Below are 17,496 nucleotides of genomic sequence, written 5' to 3' on the forward strand. Positions count from 1 at the left end.
AATCTAACACAAAAATGTTCCCATTACTTATAAAGACACAAATGCATCTAGCAAGATGAGGAGTAGAGGCATCCCCACAGGGGCAACTCAGGATAAGCCAAAACAACCAAATTGCCAAATGGCATACCAAACCCCAATCTTGTGTCCTATTTGCTGGCTAAGAAAGAAAAATAATCTAGGGTACCTGGGTGGCTCAATCAGTTGGGCAACTGACTCTTGATTTTGGCTTGGGTCAGGGTCATGATCTCAGGGTCATAGGATCAAGCCTCCTGTCAGGCTCTATATTCAGCAGAGTCTGCTGGAGTTTCTTTCCCTCTGCCCCTCCCCGCCTGCTCATGCTCTTTCTCTCTCTCTCTCTCTCTCAATAAATAAATCTTTAAAAAAACAAGGTGATTCACAGACCTGTACCCCTGGGGATAAAAATAAATGTTTATAAAAAATAAAAAATTAAAAAAAAAATATCACTGTTTCTTACATGTCAGAAAACCCCCTGTATATCTAAATACCTTCTTAATCTTATTCTTTGCTTGGTATAATATATATTTCAAGGCCTGAAATAAAAGGAATTTATTCATGGAAAAAATAAATAAATAAATAAATAATAATAAAAAAACAAAGAAAGAAAAATAATCCCCAATCATAGTTTTCTTTCTCTTCCCACAGAAATTAAAGGGACTGGCAAATAATAGCTCTGAAAGATTTATAACCTGTTTAAGACCATGATACTTGGGAAGGAACAGAAACATTTGTTATTTTCTGGAAGAAATAAAATGCCAATGCAAATTACTTTCAAATGTAAATCCAAAGCAAGCATAATTCTGGTTTAACGCATGAAAGGTGTGTTCCACTAAGCTCCCTTTGATTCTCCAGGAAGATTGATGGAGTAATTATACTCTGGAGAGGAGGGTTAAGAAACTGTGTTGGAACTTATTAAAGACGACATGCAGCAACTTTTCGGTTTTGTTTAAAAAGTGTGCTTAAAAATAATTACATTTTAAATGGAAATCATAAATTTCTTATATCACTTACGTGAACTGCAGAAAATCCTGCCGCACCATGATTTTGTTGAATTTGATAAGCTGTATCACCTACAAGTAGAAAACTCACGGGGATTTTCCACAAGGTGATGGGACTGGAAGATCTGTAGAGCATCTTTAGTTGTGGTTTTGTTTAAGTGTACATCAATACATAGTGATTTAAGTAACTACATTTATGCAAATATATGGACATTTATGACCCTCCTCCTCTTCTTGTGGATTTTATAATGCTCATAGCCACTAGTTTCTCCCCCTGCTAACCCATTCTGCATTCTGCAGGTATCGTGATCATTCTAAAATTAAAACCTGGTCACATCACCCCCCCAGATTAAGCTTTGTTGTCTCTTGATCTTCTAACAACAGGGTCCGCTTCATGAAAGTGAACCTGAGCTGTCATACAGAGCTCTATGCTCAGAAGGGCTCTGTACTTGGTTTAACATCCAGGAGTTGCTTTGATCCATGAAATGTTGCTCCCTGAGGGATTTCACTGACACAGGTGCATAAGCAGAGGCTGTGCATCCAAGGTGTATGCTCCTACCCCCATTCATCTGCAATGCTCCACGAGCACAGAATTCTGGTAGAAGCACAATGTGTATAGGCTCGGCAAGACCCCGGTAGATGAGTATTGTCTACACCTGAGTAATGAAGGGCAGTGACATTCCAAGAGCATGAGGGACCAAGGAACCCCATGATACCCTCTTCCCTGAGTTATGTGTGAGCTGATCACTGATGCTGAACTGAAGACACAGAAGAGAAAGAAAAGATGGGACAGCCAAAACTCTTTTTCTTCTCGCTGTCTCCTTACTCATTAGTAAGCTGAAGGTAGAGAGCACTGGCACATTCAAGGAGAGAAATTAAAACAGCTGAGCTCATCTTGAATAGCATTTCCTCTGTTCTGATAAGAACAAAATACGTCTGCATGCATGTGCTTTGCAATGTGAATCGTGTGATTCTGGCAATTCCGCACATGAGTTAAGTACTCTTGTATTTGCATTTAGAACCGGCACTGCACAATATTCTTTCCATGATAATTTAAAATTTTAAATACTGTTTGCCTAGAATGCTATTAAATAGCAAATTAAAAAAAAGAAAAAAACATGACAAACCAAGAGAGAGGGAGACATTGGAAGAAAGGAAAAAGCTTTATAATTGTGTACCTTTAATGGCAGTTTTGTGATTCTTACACAAGGGAACCCCATTTTTCTTTCACACTAAGTCCCACAAATTAAGTAGCCAGCCCTGCCAACTAAGAATAGAAGTCAAATTCCTCAGTGTTACCAACCTGTGTATATTGTGTCTCCCCAAAATTTATATACTGGAACCCTGACCCTAAATGGGGTGGTATTTGGAAGTGGGACCTTTGGAGATTATCAGGGGGGAGATGAGGTTATGAACATGCTAGGGGTCCCTAGCATGGGATCAGTGTACTTAGAACAGGAAGAAACAAGAGCTTCCCCCCATGTCTCCCCCACAAGGTGAAGATACACCGAGAAAACAGCTGTGTGCAAACCCGAAGGGAACTCTCATCAACACCTTGATCTTGGACTTGCCACCTCGAGAAGTGTGAGAAATAAATGTCTGTTGTTTAAGCCCCCACTGCGGGGTGTTTGTTACAACAGCCCAAGCTGAAAACACATACTGTGACATTCTAGGCTCTGGAAAACCTGAGAGCTGGCTTAGACCCTATCTCTAAGGTTGCCTCTCTTCTCCCCCATCACACCTGCTCCCCATTAACTCTGGGGTACTGAACACCTTCCAGTTCTCTCTGCCCACCTTGCCTCTATATGTGCAGCCCCCTCTGCCTGGAAGGGCCTTTTCCTGCACAATCTTCCCAGTTTTTTTCCTACATTACCTCCTCTTGGCTGCTACCTGTTTCCCTCCTTCAGGAAGGGTCTCAGAAGTTGCTTTTTCTGGAAACACTTCCCAGACCTGGTTTGGGGTCTTATCTGAAATGATGCATTGAAGTTATGATGCAATGGTAAAATTAGGTGTGCTCGTTTCCCAGAACCGCCATGACAAGTACCACGGTTGGGGGGAGCTCAAAACAACAGAAATTCATCCCCTCACAGTTCTGGAGGCTGCAAGTCTAAGATCGAGGTGCCAGCAGGGCTGGTTTCTTGTGCAGCTGTGAAGAAGCATCTGCTCTTTTCCTTTCTCCTAGCTTCCAGGGGATTGCTTGTGATTTTGGTGTTCCTTGGCTTGTAGGTACATTACCAAACGTCCCAATCTCTTTCTTCATGTTCACACGGTATTCTCCTCATGTGCACGTCTGCTCTTGTGCCCCAATCCCCCCCCCTTTTAGAAAAGATTTATTTATTTGACAGACAGAGATCACAGGTAGGCAGAGAAGCAGGCAGAGGCAGGAGGAAGCTGGCTCCCCGCTTCGGGGAGCCCCGATGCAGGACTCAATCCTAGGACCCTGGTATCATGACCTGAGCTGAAGGCAAAGGCTTACCCCACTCAGCCACCTAGGCGCCCCTACCAATTTCCCCTTTTTATAAGAATACTAGTTCTACTGGGTGAGGGCCCACGCTAGTGGCCTCATCTTAACCTCACTGCATCTCTGTCTCTAAATAAGCTCACAGGAGTTAGGTTTCACCTTACTTATTTTGGGGAATTCAATTCAATCCACAACAGGAGGCATCCAGAAATCTTTTTCTTCTTTCCTCTCAAATGCCTAAGAGGATGGGCATTTTCTAAAAGACAGGGGCCCAATATCTAACCCTCCCTAAAACCCCACTCCAGCCCCCAGGGCCTCCATAGGGATTGAGCAAACACAAGACTCAAAAGGTGGCTTGATCCACGTCAATGACAATGACCACCCAGCAAAAGGATGCCTGCTCCCTGGTCACTGTTCCACATGACTTGGCCAGAGTCTGGCATCAAAACACAGGGCTTGCCCTTCCTGAAAGATGCAATAAGGACCCAGGCAAGGAAGCTTTGAGGGCAGAATCTATCAGAAGGTCCTGTTTCCTAGGATAATGAGAATGGGAAGGACCCTCCTGACAGCAGGCCTGGGAAGAAGTCAGAACACCTTCTTCAGGCTCAGGAAACAGCAGCTCTCACCCAACGTCCTTCTCTCCCAACATACCTTATACTACTGGGTGCTGACATCACCTCACTCCATTCCCATGGCAACCATACAGTTGTATCCCCATTCTAAGGTTTAGGGAGGTTAAAAAAAAAAAAAAGTGGCCCACAGTTACACACAGACAACACACAGAAAAATTAGGATCTTGCCCTGTATAACCCTCAAATCTCTGCTTTTAACCTCTATGCACTGACCTCCCTTGGTCACAAAATGTAACCTTATTTAATGAAGTTTATACAACATTTACTTTATTACATACCAGACTATGTATGTAGTAAGCATGTCACATAGAGTAAGTCACTTACTCTTCCAAACGACTGAGGTGATAAGGCCCATTTCATCTCCATTTTACAGGAGGAAACCAGAAGTCATGGAGGAAAAGAAGCTTACTGGAAGTCACTCTGCAAGTAGGTGGCAGAGCCAGCATGGGGCTCCAGGCGGTCTGACCCTGGGTCTGTGCTTTTAAACAGTATGCCAGGTAAGGGGCCTCCCTGTTAGAAGACTCCATGTTGAAGCCAGGCTGGGGGCCTGGTGCATCCCAGAGACACACAGGCCCAGAGGCCCACACCCCATCTGTAAGGGGAACTGAGTAGAAGAGCACAGGACTGCACTCCAGTGTATGTCCTCGGGGGCCTGCTGTGACCTTCCCAGCTCCTGAGCCGGGCAGGCCCTGCAGCCACACAACTGCCATCCACTGTTCATCCACTGCAAATCCATTCCAAAAACATGCACTGAGCAAGTCATAAGCGAAGGATCTACAAAAGGCACCCATGGCCACCGGGCATCACAGTTTTGCATCTACCTTACTTTATCTTGCTTCCTATTTGTGGAAGTCTTAATCCATTGCCAAATGAAGGTAGAAACATGAAGTTCCTTGGTAGAAGGTTCTGTTAAAGTAAACCCAGGCAAGATAGAAAACAGTATTAAATAAATAACCATAGGGGTATATAGGGCTGGGGTAAAAACGAATTCCCCCAATGGGATGCCAGTGAGGGAGCTGGGGAAAGACTGATAGGAGGGAAAGAGCTTTCCAGCTACCCTGAAAGAAGTGGGACCAGCACCGCAAGGTTACCACCTATGACACCAAGTGAACCTCTCTTAGCCACTGTATCCTCCACTAACCATACCTCTCTCCCACAGTACTATTCTTCAGACATCGGGATGGACCCTGTTATCTTTCGCAAGTTGCCCAGTGATTTTTCTCTGTGTTTTCTTTGAAAACTGCTCAAGGACAAGCAGCTACAAGGACAGACATTTTGCAAAGCAGCAGGACCTGGACTAAACACTGTAAGAGCCAGGGGCCCTGTGCTCGTGGAGACTCCAGTCTCACAAGGGAGACAGACAGTAATGAAGTATACTCATGGGAATAAATGTAGAATTAGCACTGTGATAATTGCTACGAAGGAGACTGAGGTAATGTGAAGGGGATCTGGACCCAGCCTGGGAATCAGATAAGGGACCTGGAGAAGGACGAGTAGGAGATGACCAAGCCAAGCTGGGTGGACTGGGTGAGCATTTCAGGCAGAGGCAACAACACGTGGCAAGGCCCTGGGGCAGGAGTGGCATGAAACGTTCCAGAAACTGAAAGGATCTCCTGTGGTCCAAGAGTAGAAACAGCAGCACTGAGAACGAGCAGAAGGAAGGTCACTACTGCCTGGGACAGTAACTCAGTAACAGCAAGTCAAGGTTTGGGCTGTGAACTTGAAGCATGTGGAGTAATTTAACGCAAGCATTGAGGGAGAACATGGGATGAGATGAAAGAAGTGGACAGGTTCCAGCCACCACAGGGCCTTGGGGACCGTATCACAGTCTGAAACTTTAGTCCAAGAGCAATGGAAGCCTCTCACGAGCACTGAGCGCAGGGGACTGCCATCATTGCTATGACTTCAGTCATGAGTCTGGGTGGGAGGCTGCCTGGGCGGGTCCCCTGAGGGGTGGTGCTTGAGTGGAGGTGGCAGCACTGTGGATGGAAAGACTGGGCAGATTTGGAAGAGACTTGGGAGGTAAAATCCACACAGCCAGGTGCCTAACTGGACTTGTGGGAGGAAGGCAGAGGAAAGAGCTGAGGAAAACAAGGTGTTTTGGCTTCTGCAACTGGATAGATGATGGTACTACACACTTAGCTAGGAGACTCTGGAAGCACGTGGGTTTGACTGAAGTTATTCTGGGCTTTGGGTTTTGTTTGTTTGTTTACAGATTTTATTTTATTTATTAGAGAGAGAGAGAGAGAGAGAGACTGCGCTGAGGGTGATGCAAAGGGGGAGGAGGAGAGACAAGCAGATGCCCAGCTGAGCACAGAGCCCGAGCTGGGGCTCTATCCATGACCCCCAGATCATGACCTAAGCCGAAATCGAGAGTCCAGGGCTTAACCAACTGAACCAGCCAGGTGCCCCCCGGTTCTTCTGAATTTGAGGTATTCTTTTGAGACATCCGAGTGGAATTACATATTGAAACACAGGTCTGGAGGCCAGAGGAGAAATACGAATGAAGGAAATAAATTACTGAGTCACTGCTAAAAGAAAGAAGCAGGCACCAGTTATTAACATATTGTCCCTTAGCTCCAGACCCACTGCTCTGTGGCACTGGGGCAAGACTCCATGGACATTTCTGCATCCAGCTGGCTTCCCGCTAGGTACTGCCAACAGAGGGCGCAAGAGAGGGCCTGCCAGGGAAGACACTTCCCTTCCTGCACCTGGTTGTCCACCTGTCACTCAGCAAGTGTGCAGGGGGGCTGGCGGCCCTCCCCTCAATGGCTCTCATGGATGAGCTTCACCTTCCAGAAAGTTCCAGCCCCCTACAGGCTGCCTGCTCCTCTAGCCACCAGGCACTCTCCAACAAGATCTGAAACACAGCCTGACCAGACAGGAGGGCCCTCTTCCAGGTCTTGAGTGCCTTGCTGGCTCCCTCACCCTCAGCGCTGCCAGGAGCAGCCGTACTGCTACAGCTACTACCTTGGTACTCCTAGAGTCTTCTCCAAGTCCTTTTCAGAGTTAGCCTTTTTACAAGATGAATTCTTTGTATGACATGTTCCCTTTCTGAAAACCAGCGTGGCTTGCTTGGAGCTCCTGATGGCACCCGGACTGATGTGGGGTGACTGGGCATGCGGGGGTGACAAGATCAGCAGGGAGATAGGACAGAGGACTGAGCTGGAGGCCCAAGGGCTCAGTCTTGAGGAACTCTAAGATTACCGCAAGGAAGAGGAGGACTCATTGTTTCCTGCACTGTAATATTCATTCCACTGGGGTGTTGGGACCCTTGCCGCTCTTTCTAGAAGTTTCTCCATCTCCATCTGCAATTGCTCTGGGCCCAGATTTTAGACAACTGAGTACTGCTAAGAATATTTTGTTCCTTCTAATTCTCTCAGGAAAATGCCTAAGCTCAGTGCTAGCTTATGCTGTTTGATCCTCCTAAAATACCAATCCTTTTTCTCTTAAGGCATTTAAACCTTTCCCTCAAGACTCAACATAAATCCTGTTTCCATCTTAACACCCTCTTCACTCCAGCTCATATCTTGGGAAAGCCATCATCCGTCTCTCCACCCTTCTGCTGTCCCATAAAACAGGAATTGGTCTTACCCAGAAAGGAACGAGAACCATCTCCGCCTTCTCTCTCAGTGGGAAGAGAAGTGATATCCCGCATCGTGATATGCAACAGTCTGATCTCCATTAACTTTACAGGTTGACATTTGGGGAAATCTCTCAGGAGCTCTCTATGCATCATAACTGGGGCCCACCAAGCTGTTGGCAGAATAGAACTCACTCGGCAGACCCCTGTCTACCCAAGCAAGTCTCAAGGGTAAAATTCAGGGACAGCGTCGAAAGGTCATTCTGGACTCAAATCCAAGGAACCTTCTCCAAACCAACTTTAGTGGTGATAAGTGTGAACATTCTACATTTGTTTCTCAAAAGCCCCACTAAGCGACTACTCTCCTCTTGCATTCCACCAACAGCTGTGTGCCTTCACGGGCCCTGTTCCAGGTCTTGCAGACACAAAGGTGAAAAAGAAATGCTTGCTGCTCTTCTGGAGGTCTCGGTCTAGTGCAGAAGATGGGTATGCAGTCAAACAACTGAAATGAGCGAAGTGTTCCAAACCATGTACCAAGGAACACAAGAAGACAGGGACTGTGTGGATGCTTCTGTTTGCTTCACTTGCCCTTCTTCTCTTCATACCCCACTACTCCTTGGAAAAATCCTTCCCAGACTTTCTTAGTCCACATGCCTCAAGGGGTGCCAACCCCAGCCCCAGGATCAGAGGGTAGGCATGTGACCCAGCCTGGCCACGGAGAGCCTCATTTCTCCCCGGTCACGGTGATCAGTTCAAGACTTAACCACAACTGATCAAAATAAACCCTTGGACTTTTTTTTTTTTCCTGCAGCAACTATGAAAAAAGAGGCTCCCTTTTCCATACTCAGAGCTATAAGGCTCTGAGCCTCAAGGTTGTAGGGTCCCCACAATGACAGAGCCCGCTTGAAGCCTTGTGACCACACGGCGGAAGACGGACTATAACTAAGGGAATAAGTAAAACAAATGATATGAGAGATGATGAGAATAGCTATGAAGCAAAGGAAGGCCAGGAAGGTGGGTCAGGCACGCCATCATAAGTAGGGTGGTCAGCAAAGGCCTCACAAGGAAGGTGAAGACATTTGTGTGAAGACAGAGTAGAGGTGAGGGAGCGGGTCCTGCAGGAGAAGCCCTGTGGGCACAGGTAGCAGGTGCTGGGCTATAGTATGAGGGTGTCTGTATGTCTGAGGGGGCAGGAAGGAGGCAGGTGGGCTGGAGAAAGGAAGGAGATGGGGTCAAAGATGCCGGGCTTGACGGGCATCTATGAGGACTTCTGTTTTTACATGTTGCTAAGGCAGAAGGAGTGGAGGTGGAGCTGGGACTGACATGCCCCCCGCCCACTTTTGGAGGATCACTCTGGTGCTGCAGTGAGGTGATGCTGAGAAGAGAAAGAGCAAAAACAAGACCAGTTAGGGAGGCTACTGTAATAATCTAAGCAGGAGATGTGACCACGGCTTGGACCAGATGGTAGTGATGGAGGTGGTGAGAAGTGACCAGAACCAGGTAATTCCCTTCCAAAGACCTCATGTTGGTTAACTGAAGGAGGCTCACCTGCCATCAGGTGCCATGTGGCACCTGATCTCAGCTACCCACATACTAAATGCACCATCGTTTTATATACCATTAAGAGGGAAAGGCTGGGGGCGCCTGGGTGGCTCAGTGGGTTAAGCCTCTGCCTTCGGCTTGGGTCATGATTTCAGGGTCCTGGGATCAAGCCCGGCATCAGGCTCTCTGCTCAGTGGGGAGCCTGCTTCCTCCTCTCTCTCTGCCTGCCTCTCTGCCTACTTGTGATCTCTGTCTGTCAGATGAATAAATAAAATCTTAAAAAAAAAAAAAGAGGGAAAGGCTGCCAATGAATCTACGATGTGATTCTTTCCAGTCCCTTGAAAAAAGCTCTTTTAGACTTATTATAAACCACAAGCACGTGAACAGCTATGACCACATGCAAATAATAAAACTACCAAACTGCATCCCCTGTTCAGAGATTTCAAACATGGCAAAATGAGTGCCTTAGACTCAACAAAATACAGTAGTTTGTATACACCTGTCTGACTTCATAGAGCAGACTGACATGTGCTTTAAGCTCAAAAACTTCATACCCATTTTCTATGAGTGTTCAAAGGTAGAGATGGATCTTACCATTCATTTCCACTAAACAATCTCATACTGATTTATGGCTATTTTCTTAACCCACCCATCTCCTATCATAGAAGACAAATCAGGATGCATTTTCCAATGAGGTCTAGATCTTGACATCGAAGGTTTATATCCTAGACTCCTGCATGAAATAGGCAGGTGCCTGATGCAGCTGTGAAAAGCGAGCCCCTAAGCCCGCACCCCTTCCATGGCACCTGTCCAGCCTCTACCTCTGTAGGGACTCTCATTATCTGAACAAAGTTTATTCCACGCAATTCGGAGCTTTCTCGGAATATTTTTGGTTTCTACCTTATGCCCAAGCCATAGCTGTTACATGTTATGAAAACCAGGATGTAACATGAATGAGTTTGCCCAGAGTATTAAAAAATTTGAAGCAAAGTCAGGAGTAAAGCCTGCAGCAGAGACGCCAACCACTTTGTGAATCACAAATGACAGAGACACCTGTCTCCAGGTGAAGTATGAATACAACGTTGGGAGCGGGGGTTCTTTAATTGCCTTGGGTGTCTGAATATTTCCAGAGGAAAGCAACTTTTATTGCAGATTTGGTTAGACCAAAATGTTTTCATGATCTGAGCTGCATGTCAAGTTACCTGGACCAATAATAATGTAGAAATAATGCTTAAATGACCCTTTAATCTATGACATTCTAAAATGAGAATACCCAGAGCTTGTTAAATCAATACCCCCAAATGTGTGGGTGCCAGCCATAAATTTATAGAACACTGATTTTCCCTTTGGAAACTTAATTTACAACATGTTTCTGGAGTTCTAAAAAAATATTAAGTCCCTTGGATCCAATAATCCCTCCCCTTACGCTTTATTTTAAGGTATTTATTTGAGAGAGAGAGAGTGCGCATACAGAAACACACACACACACACACACACACACACACACACAAGAGGAGAGGGAGAATCTTAAGCAGGCCCCATGCCCAGCAGGGAGCCCAACGCCCAGCTTGATCTCACAACCCTGAGATCATGACCTGAGCTGAAATCAAGAGTCAGATGCTTAACTTGACTGTGCCACCCAGGTGCCCCATGAATTCCTCCAAGAGAAGGGGGAAAAATATACAAAATTTTCAAGCAACTTATTTATAAAGATGGAATAATGAAAGCAGCCTAAATGTCTAACAAGAAAATATTTAAGTACATTATAACAGTCCCATTTGATGGAATACTACAGCCCATTAAACTGCCTCTGAAGACACCGTTGCAACCTAAGCCACTTTAAATACAGTGCTAAGAGAAAAAAGCAGAAACCTTTTATCTGCCAGCGGGGGTAGGGGGGATGGTGAAGGCTTATACAAAAATGTCCCAATATGGATAAGGACTGTGTTGGGGGAAAGCCACTAAACGCAATTTTGACATGAATTTGGAAGGGGAGAAGATTTTGTTTACATTCCCAGAAGTTGTATTACGATGTGAGTGCCCAACAGATGTTCTTTGAAGATGGTATGTGAGATGGTTATCATAAATGAGCAGGTATTATCAGAATGCACTGCTACTACCATCCTATCAAGGTCTACGCAAAGAGCCCCGTGGCGTGGCGTGGCAGAGCCTGACCTGAGTGCCAGGCTCGCTGTGCACGGCCGTATCCATCTGTGAGAGTCACATTTCCCCTAGGCCTCTGGCAGCAGCACAGAGAACACTATTAAGTGCCCAATTCTGGAGTTCAACAGACCTGGGTGTGAGTCTCAGCTCACCCACACACAGGCAACACAGGCCTTTCCTGGGGTCCCCGATTCAGTTACAGCTCTAATACGAAGCAGATTCTGAGACCTCCCCAGGCCAAGTTGTGATGATTCCAAATTAGGCATGAAAAGTAGCCCATGCATTGTGTCAGGAAGTTAGTTGTTAATATTACCTGGATGCAAGTTAAACTTTTGCCATCTGAATGGAGATGGGCATGATACAGTTATGCAATGCAAATTTTCAGCTACAGTTTAGTATTAAATTACTTACAAACCAGACTTGTTTTTGCCCAGGTAGGTGTTTACATCTTCAATCACCCAACAGCTCTGGTTTGGAAGGGCATGTGAGTTCACTGGACCATGTCATTCCCCTGCTTAAAATTCTTCAGTGACTCCAGATGTCTACACAGTCAAGTCCAAACACATAGCCACTAGGCCCTTTAAGGTTGGTCCAGCACTTGGGGTTCATCTCCATGCCTTTCAGCCTCACACCCAACACTGCAGGAGTACTAACCACACCCAATAATGTCCCCAATGAGCCGTGCTTACCCTTTACCATCTGGCTTTGCACATTCTGTTCCCTCCTCCTAACACACCCTTCCCCATCTCTACCAACCCCTCCTTACTGGTAATGCCTGCCCTTTGCACAAGACTCAACACTAAGGGGAAGTCTTCTCTGTCCCTCCTCCCTACCCCAGGATTAAGGACCCTCCTCTATGTTACCTAGAGGTTCTCTGAGCTCCCTGCATTGTCCTGGGTATTTATTTGCTCTGGAAGCCCCCTGGGGGTTAGGATATTTGCCTTCATCTTCTCCATATTCCTGGTAGGCACAGGGGTTGGTGCAAAAAAAAAAAAAAAAATCATCGGCCAATGCCTACAGAATAAATGAATTAATTGGTGGCAAATAACAGAGCTTTACTTGCACAGGAAAATATACAAGAGATACGCTGGCAAAATCAAACAAGTTAATGTTTCACTGGGCTGGAAGCTGGCAAAATGAGGTGAGTCCTAACCTTGTACTTCAGGAGCCCTGAAACAGGCAGTTAACCTTGGGTCCAATCTGCTTTTGGAATGAGGAACAACAGCAGGAAAATCAAAAATTCGGTTACACCAGATATAACTATTTTGCCAATCAATATTTTGAAGCATGTTTTCTGGGATAAAGGAGAGAGACAGATGTCCATATAAGGGAGGCAAATTTCCTCTGCAAATAAAAGAAAGACAAATGCTTTGAAAATTACCAAAAATATGACCTTGGATCCAGTCTGGAAGCATGAACCCCTATAATTATTGGAGTTGATATGTACATTTGTGCTTTCATCTATGAAGGCAGTCCATGGCTTTCACAAATGCTCCCCTTATGGGCTCAGGGGTTGTCCCCTCCAAACTTCATGGAGAAGTTGTAACCTCAGTTGTGACTACCTTTGGAGATACGGCCTTTATGGAGATAGATGTTAAGTGAGGTCATAAGGGTGGGGCCTTAATCTGATAGGGCTGGTATTCACGTAAGAAAAGGAAGAAACACCAGACAGTTCTCTCCAGCTCCTCAAGCACAAGGAGGAAAGCAGCAAGGGAGCTCTCACTGGAAACCAGCCCTGACAGCACTGTGATCTTGGACTTCTGGCCTCTAGAACCGTGAGAAAACATCTCTGTCTTTGAGGCCACCACCAACAACAAATTCTGTCGTTTAAGCATCAGTGGTATTGTGTTATGACAGTCTGAGCAGACTAATACAGATCCCTTCACCAAAATAGACAGGAGAGTTTTGACTTCTTGCAAATAGAAGGTTTTTGATGCAAGTCATGCTCCCCACCTGTCAATGAGTATATATCTTCTCATGGGACATGAACAGCCTTGATTGTAATCTCAAAGGACAAAAGTGCTTCAAAGAGGGGACAAGCCTGTCCCAGAGCCACCACAGGAGGCTGTCCCATAACAGAGCACACCTACAAACACTGATTTCAAGAGCCCTTTAACTTCCATGGAGAAGGTCAGGGTTAGTGTAAACTTGGCCAGGGTCAAGTTCAACAGCATGTGTCCCGACTCTTCCTGGGACGCCCAAAGGCCTCCACCACCTCCCTGCCTACGTCTCCTCTATCCCTGCCTGCCTCCCCACCTGCCTGTGCCCCAGACTAAAGAACGAGGAAAGCCTCTGGTCTCCTTGGGTGCCCAGGGGCCTTCACTGGCCCCACGCACCACCCTTATCACCACGGATGGTCATGGCTTATTCTATTTGGTGCCATTAGACAGGAACTCCTTTAGGAAAGCACCATACAGGGCCAACCCACTTAAATTGTTAACTATCTTCACGTAGCCTTTTGGGAGGGACTGTCTGGGCCAGCACGTGACTACCACCCACAGCCTCGGCCATTCTAGAAACCATGATCTGTGTCCACAAGCCTCCGCCTGGGTGGTGATAAGCACCGTGTCTGGGGAAGGGCTGTTCAATCCCCAAGCCAGCTCTGCTCCTTAGGAGCTATGACTGGCCCCATTGCTTTCTTCAATTGCAAAACGAACAACAGAAGTACCTGCCTCATCTGGTTGCTGTGAGGATGGAGAGAACACCTACAAAGCCCTAATACAGTGCCTAGCACATAGTATGTGCTCAGTACATCCTACTCTTGCATGGGGCCAGGTGAACACCGGAGAAACCAAAGCATTAGGAAACCAAGCTTTTAAAGGCAGAGTTAACAGATAACCAGCAATACTGTACTGATTACAGTTATAAGGCACTTCTCACATGGATAACCAGTGGTTAAGTTTCAAACAATCCCTTGTTCTAGGGTAGTAGGTGGTATTGTAATACTCATCTCATGGGTGAAGAAATAAAGGTTTCAGAGAGGTTAAGCAAGTTGCCCAGGACACACAGCACTGGAAATGGCGTGTGGCCAGTTCAAGTACTGAGCTCTAGGGACCTGAGCCACAGGGAAGCCCAGCCCTGGAGTTCAGATGAGGCTGGACATCCTACACCACTGGCTCCGCCAGGGAGGCTGCCACAAGCGGGACGCCTTCTTGGAGTCACAGAGTTGAAACAAGAAAAGTTTCCCTAGGCTGTCCTGGGCCAAGAAGGAGAGCAGCCTGGAACCTTCCTGTGCAGGAAACCAAACGCATCGTGGACACACACACGCACTCGCACAGGCCACCTCCCTGAGCCTCCAGCTCTGAAGCCGACCGGGGCTTGGGGAGCTGGAGCCGAGCAGCATCCGACTTGCGTCCCAGGCAGCTCCTCCTTCCGTTCTCCAAGTGAAGGCTGGGCTGTACCCCCTGTCCGATTCTGCGCGCCTGCCCGGAGGGGCAGCGGCACAGAGGAGGAACCTCGGCAGAAGCAGCGCGCCGCGCAGGGGGAAGGAGGGGTGCGCCCCTCGCCTCTTACCTTCCTCATTCTCGTCAAACACGGGGGGCTTGTGGGAGTGGTTCCCGCCCATATTCCGCCGCGGCGCCTGACCGCCGCTACATGCCCGGCCGCGGGGAGCCAGCAGCGAGCTGCGAGCGGCGGGCGGCGGGCGGCGGGCAGCGTGGAGTGGGGAGCCGGACGCGGGAGCCGGACGCGGGAGCCGGACGCGGGAGCCGGACGCGGGAGCCGGACGCGGGAGCCGGACGCGGGAGCCGGACGCGGGAGCCAGACGCGGGACGCGCTGCGAGTGCCCAGCCCAGGCTGCAGCCGCGCGCCAGTCGGAGGGGGCCGAGCGCCGCGCAGGGGCGGGACCGCGACCGCCGCGCCCCCTCCTCCCGGCGCCCCCCGCTGCGCTCGCACGCCCGCCGCGCCCCCTCCTGCGGGCGCCCCCGCCGCCCCGCCCGGAAACCCGGAGCTCCCCGCGCCGCCGGCCACTGGCCACCTTGCCGCGCTCCTAGCCGGCTGCAGCGGGCGGGGGACGGGAGGCTGCGCGGCGGGCGGAGGAGGAGGAGGAAGGGAAGGAGGAAAGGGGCGGGGGGCGAGCGCAGCCAGGGCCGGGGGGCTGGGGGGACGCCCGGAAGAGGGGGCGCGGCGGGCCCCCGCGGGTGGAGCGCGGCCGGGCGGGGTGCAGGACGGGCCCGAAGGAATCGCGATTCCGGAGTAGGGGCGCTCCCGACCCGCAGTAAGCAATTGTGAGCACCTGCTAAGTGCCAGGCCCAGCCTAAGCGCCTTACAAACACCATTCTCCGTCACCTCTTAACAATCCAACCGTTTGAAAAATCATTGTTCCCCGTTTTAGAGTCAGGTACCCTGAGATTTGGAGGGAAAGGAACTCTCAGTCCGTCCTGGCTGCCAAGGGAGCCCCCCAGGAAGCCCCACTGGGCTTTAATTGCCATTCGGGCTGGCACCCGGGCAGTGGTGCGTCTACTAGTTCTCCAAAAGACGCCTTTCCTTTTCATATTTTTCTAAATATTTAATGAATGAAAGGGAAGTCTAGACCTTTTAAAGCCCCTTTCGTTCTACATGGGGAAACTAAGGCCCCAAATGACTGTAGTTTGCCTCAAATCATTGTCCCTAGGACAGGAGTGCCGGGACAATCACCTCAGGATTCCCCAGAATTGTGTGGCCTCCTAGTTTGATGAATGGGTGGGTTCGAATTTGGGTGCATGGGTCCCTGGCAGCGGGAGCTGGGAAACCCTGATCCGGAGAGGAGAGGAGCCCGGGCCAGGGTGCTAAGTCCTGGGTGCGATGGGTGCACCCCGAGGCTAGTGGGGCGAGCACAGACCCTGGGAGACCCTTCTTGAGGGACGCGCAGGTTACCCGCTAGGTGCGGTCCCACCCAAACAGCCAGACTGGCTTCGGGGGATCTTTGGCCACATCCTGCCATCTGCTGGGCACCTTAAGCCACTGTCTGTGTTGATAGAAAATATGGGTTCTTTATGAGTGGAAGTCCCCATCTTCTTTCCCCCTTCCCCATCCTTCTGTCATCCCTGCCCCTTCTTGCAGGCATGTAGGGGGTCCCAGGATATCTCTCTTGTCTAGTACAGAAAAAAAAAAAAAACCCTGCCAGAGGCAACGTGGAAAAGCTGAAAAGATGGAGTCAGCCCCTTCGGGCACAATACAGCTAGATTTAAGATTGGCCCAAACTGCCAGGCCTTGGGATGGGACAAGCCTTGGAGTCCTTATCTGTGAAATGCAGAGATGGATGGTCACTCCCCAGGATTGCTGTGAGGATTATGTCAGAAACCATTTACAGAAGCAGGTAAGAGTACCTAGCATGTAATAAATGCTCAGTAAATGTTTCTTGCTTTTCATTCCACCAACAAGCCCTCATTGAGTGGCTGGTCTACACCAGGTAACAGACTGAATGCAGAATAAAGAGATACAACCTGTACGTACCTCAAGAGGCAAGGGGAGGAAATGGTCACAGGCCAGGGTTCCAAGCCCTGCTCTGCTCAGGGTATATCCCGCTTTTGCTACTCTCTAGCAGGTTAACTTGGGCAAATTATTTAACTTCTTCTGACTTCAGTTTGTTCATCTGTAAAATGGGGGTAATCATAGTTCTTCCCCCTTTTAGGGTTAATATGGGGAATAAATGAATTGATGTTGGTGCCTGAACCTAAAAAGCACAATAGGAGTTAGCTATAATCTCCAGTAACGAGCTCTTGTGTAAACTGTACTAACTTCTCACAATTCTTCCTTTTCTTCCTATCCTTTCCTACTTCTCTCACACTGCCCATGGGGGTTTTGCCATAGGACTTGTTTGGCCAGTGGGGTATAGGAGGAAGAGACTGAGTGTGTGAAGGCCTTAAGAGATGGAGCAGGTTTTGGCTCTCTTGTGCTGTGGCTGTCCACCATGAGAAGAGCTGGCCCTGGGATCCTCTGACCTCAGAATGAAAGATCCAAGGAATAGACCTGAAACCTACATGTATCCTAAAGTGGAGCATGGGCTCATGATGAAGAAAAATATGTTTTTTGTAAGCCACGGAGATTCGAGTGTGAGGGATGTTTGTTTCACAGAATTATCACAGAAAGAGCTGACTAATACATATACTAACAGTCACA

General features: G+C 48.2%; 1 protein-coding gene across 1 annotated transcript in view; it reads right to left on the reverse strand.

The window, feature by feature from the left end:
- Positions 1 to 15,055, reverse strand: part of STK32B (serine/threonine kinase 32B) — a 400,430-nt gene extending 385,375 nt beyond the window's left edge. The window contains exon 1 of the mRNA XM_004770541.3: positions 14,911 to 15,055. Within this exon, the coding sequence (XP_004770598.1) occupies positions 14,911 to 14,962 (52 nt within the window). The 5' untranslated portion in view covers positions 14,963 to 15,055. The remainder of the gene's footprint in view (positions 1 to 14,910) is intronic.
- Positions 15,056 to 17,496: the final 2,441 nt, after the last annotated feature.

This window comes from Mustela putorius, unplaced genomic scaffold (genome assembly GCF_011764305.1).
Source record: "Mustela putorius furo isolate JIRA1106 unplaced genomic scaffold, ASM1176430v1.1 tig00000083_pilon_pilon_pilon, whole genome shotgun sequence".
In the NCBI taxonomy this organism is placed as follows: domain Eukaryota; kingdom Metazoa; phylum Chordata; class Mammalia; order Carnivora; family Mustelidae; genus Mustela; species Mustela putorius.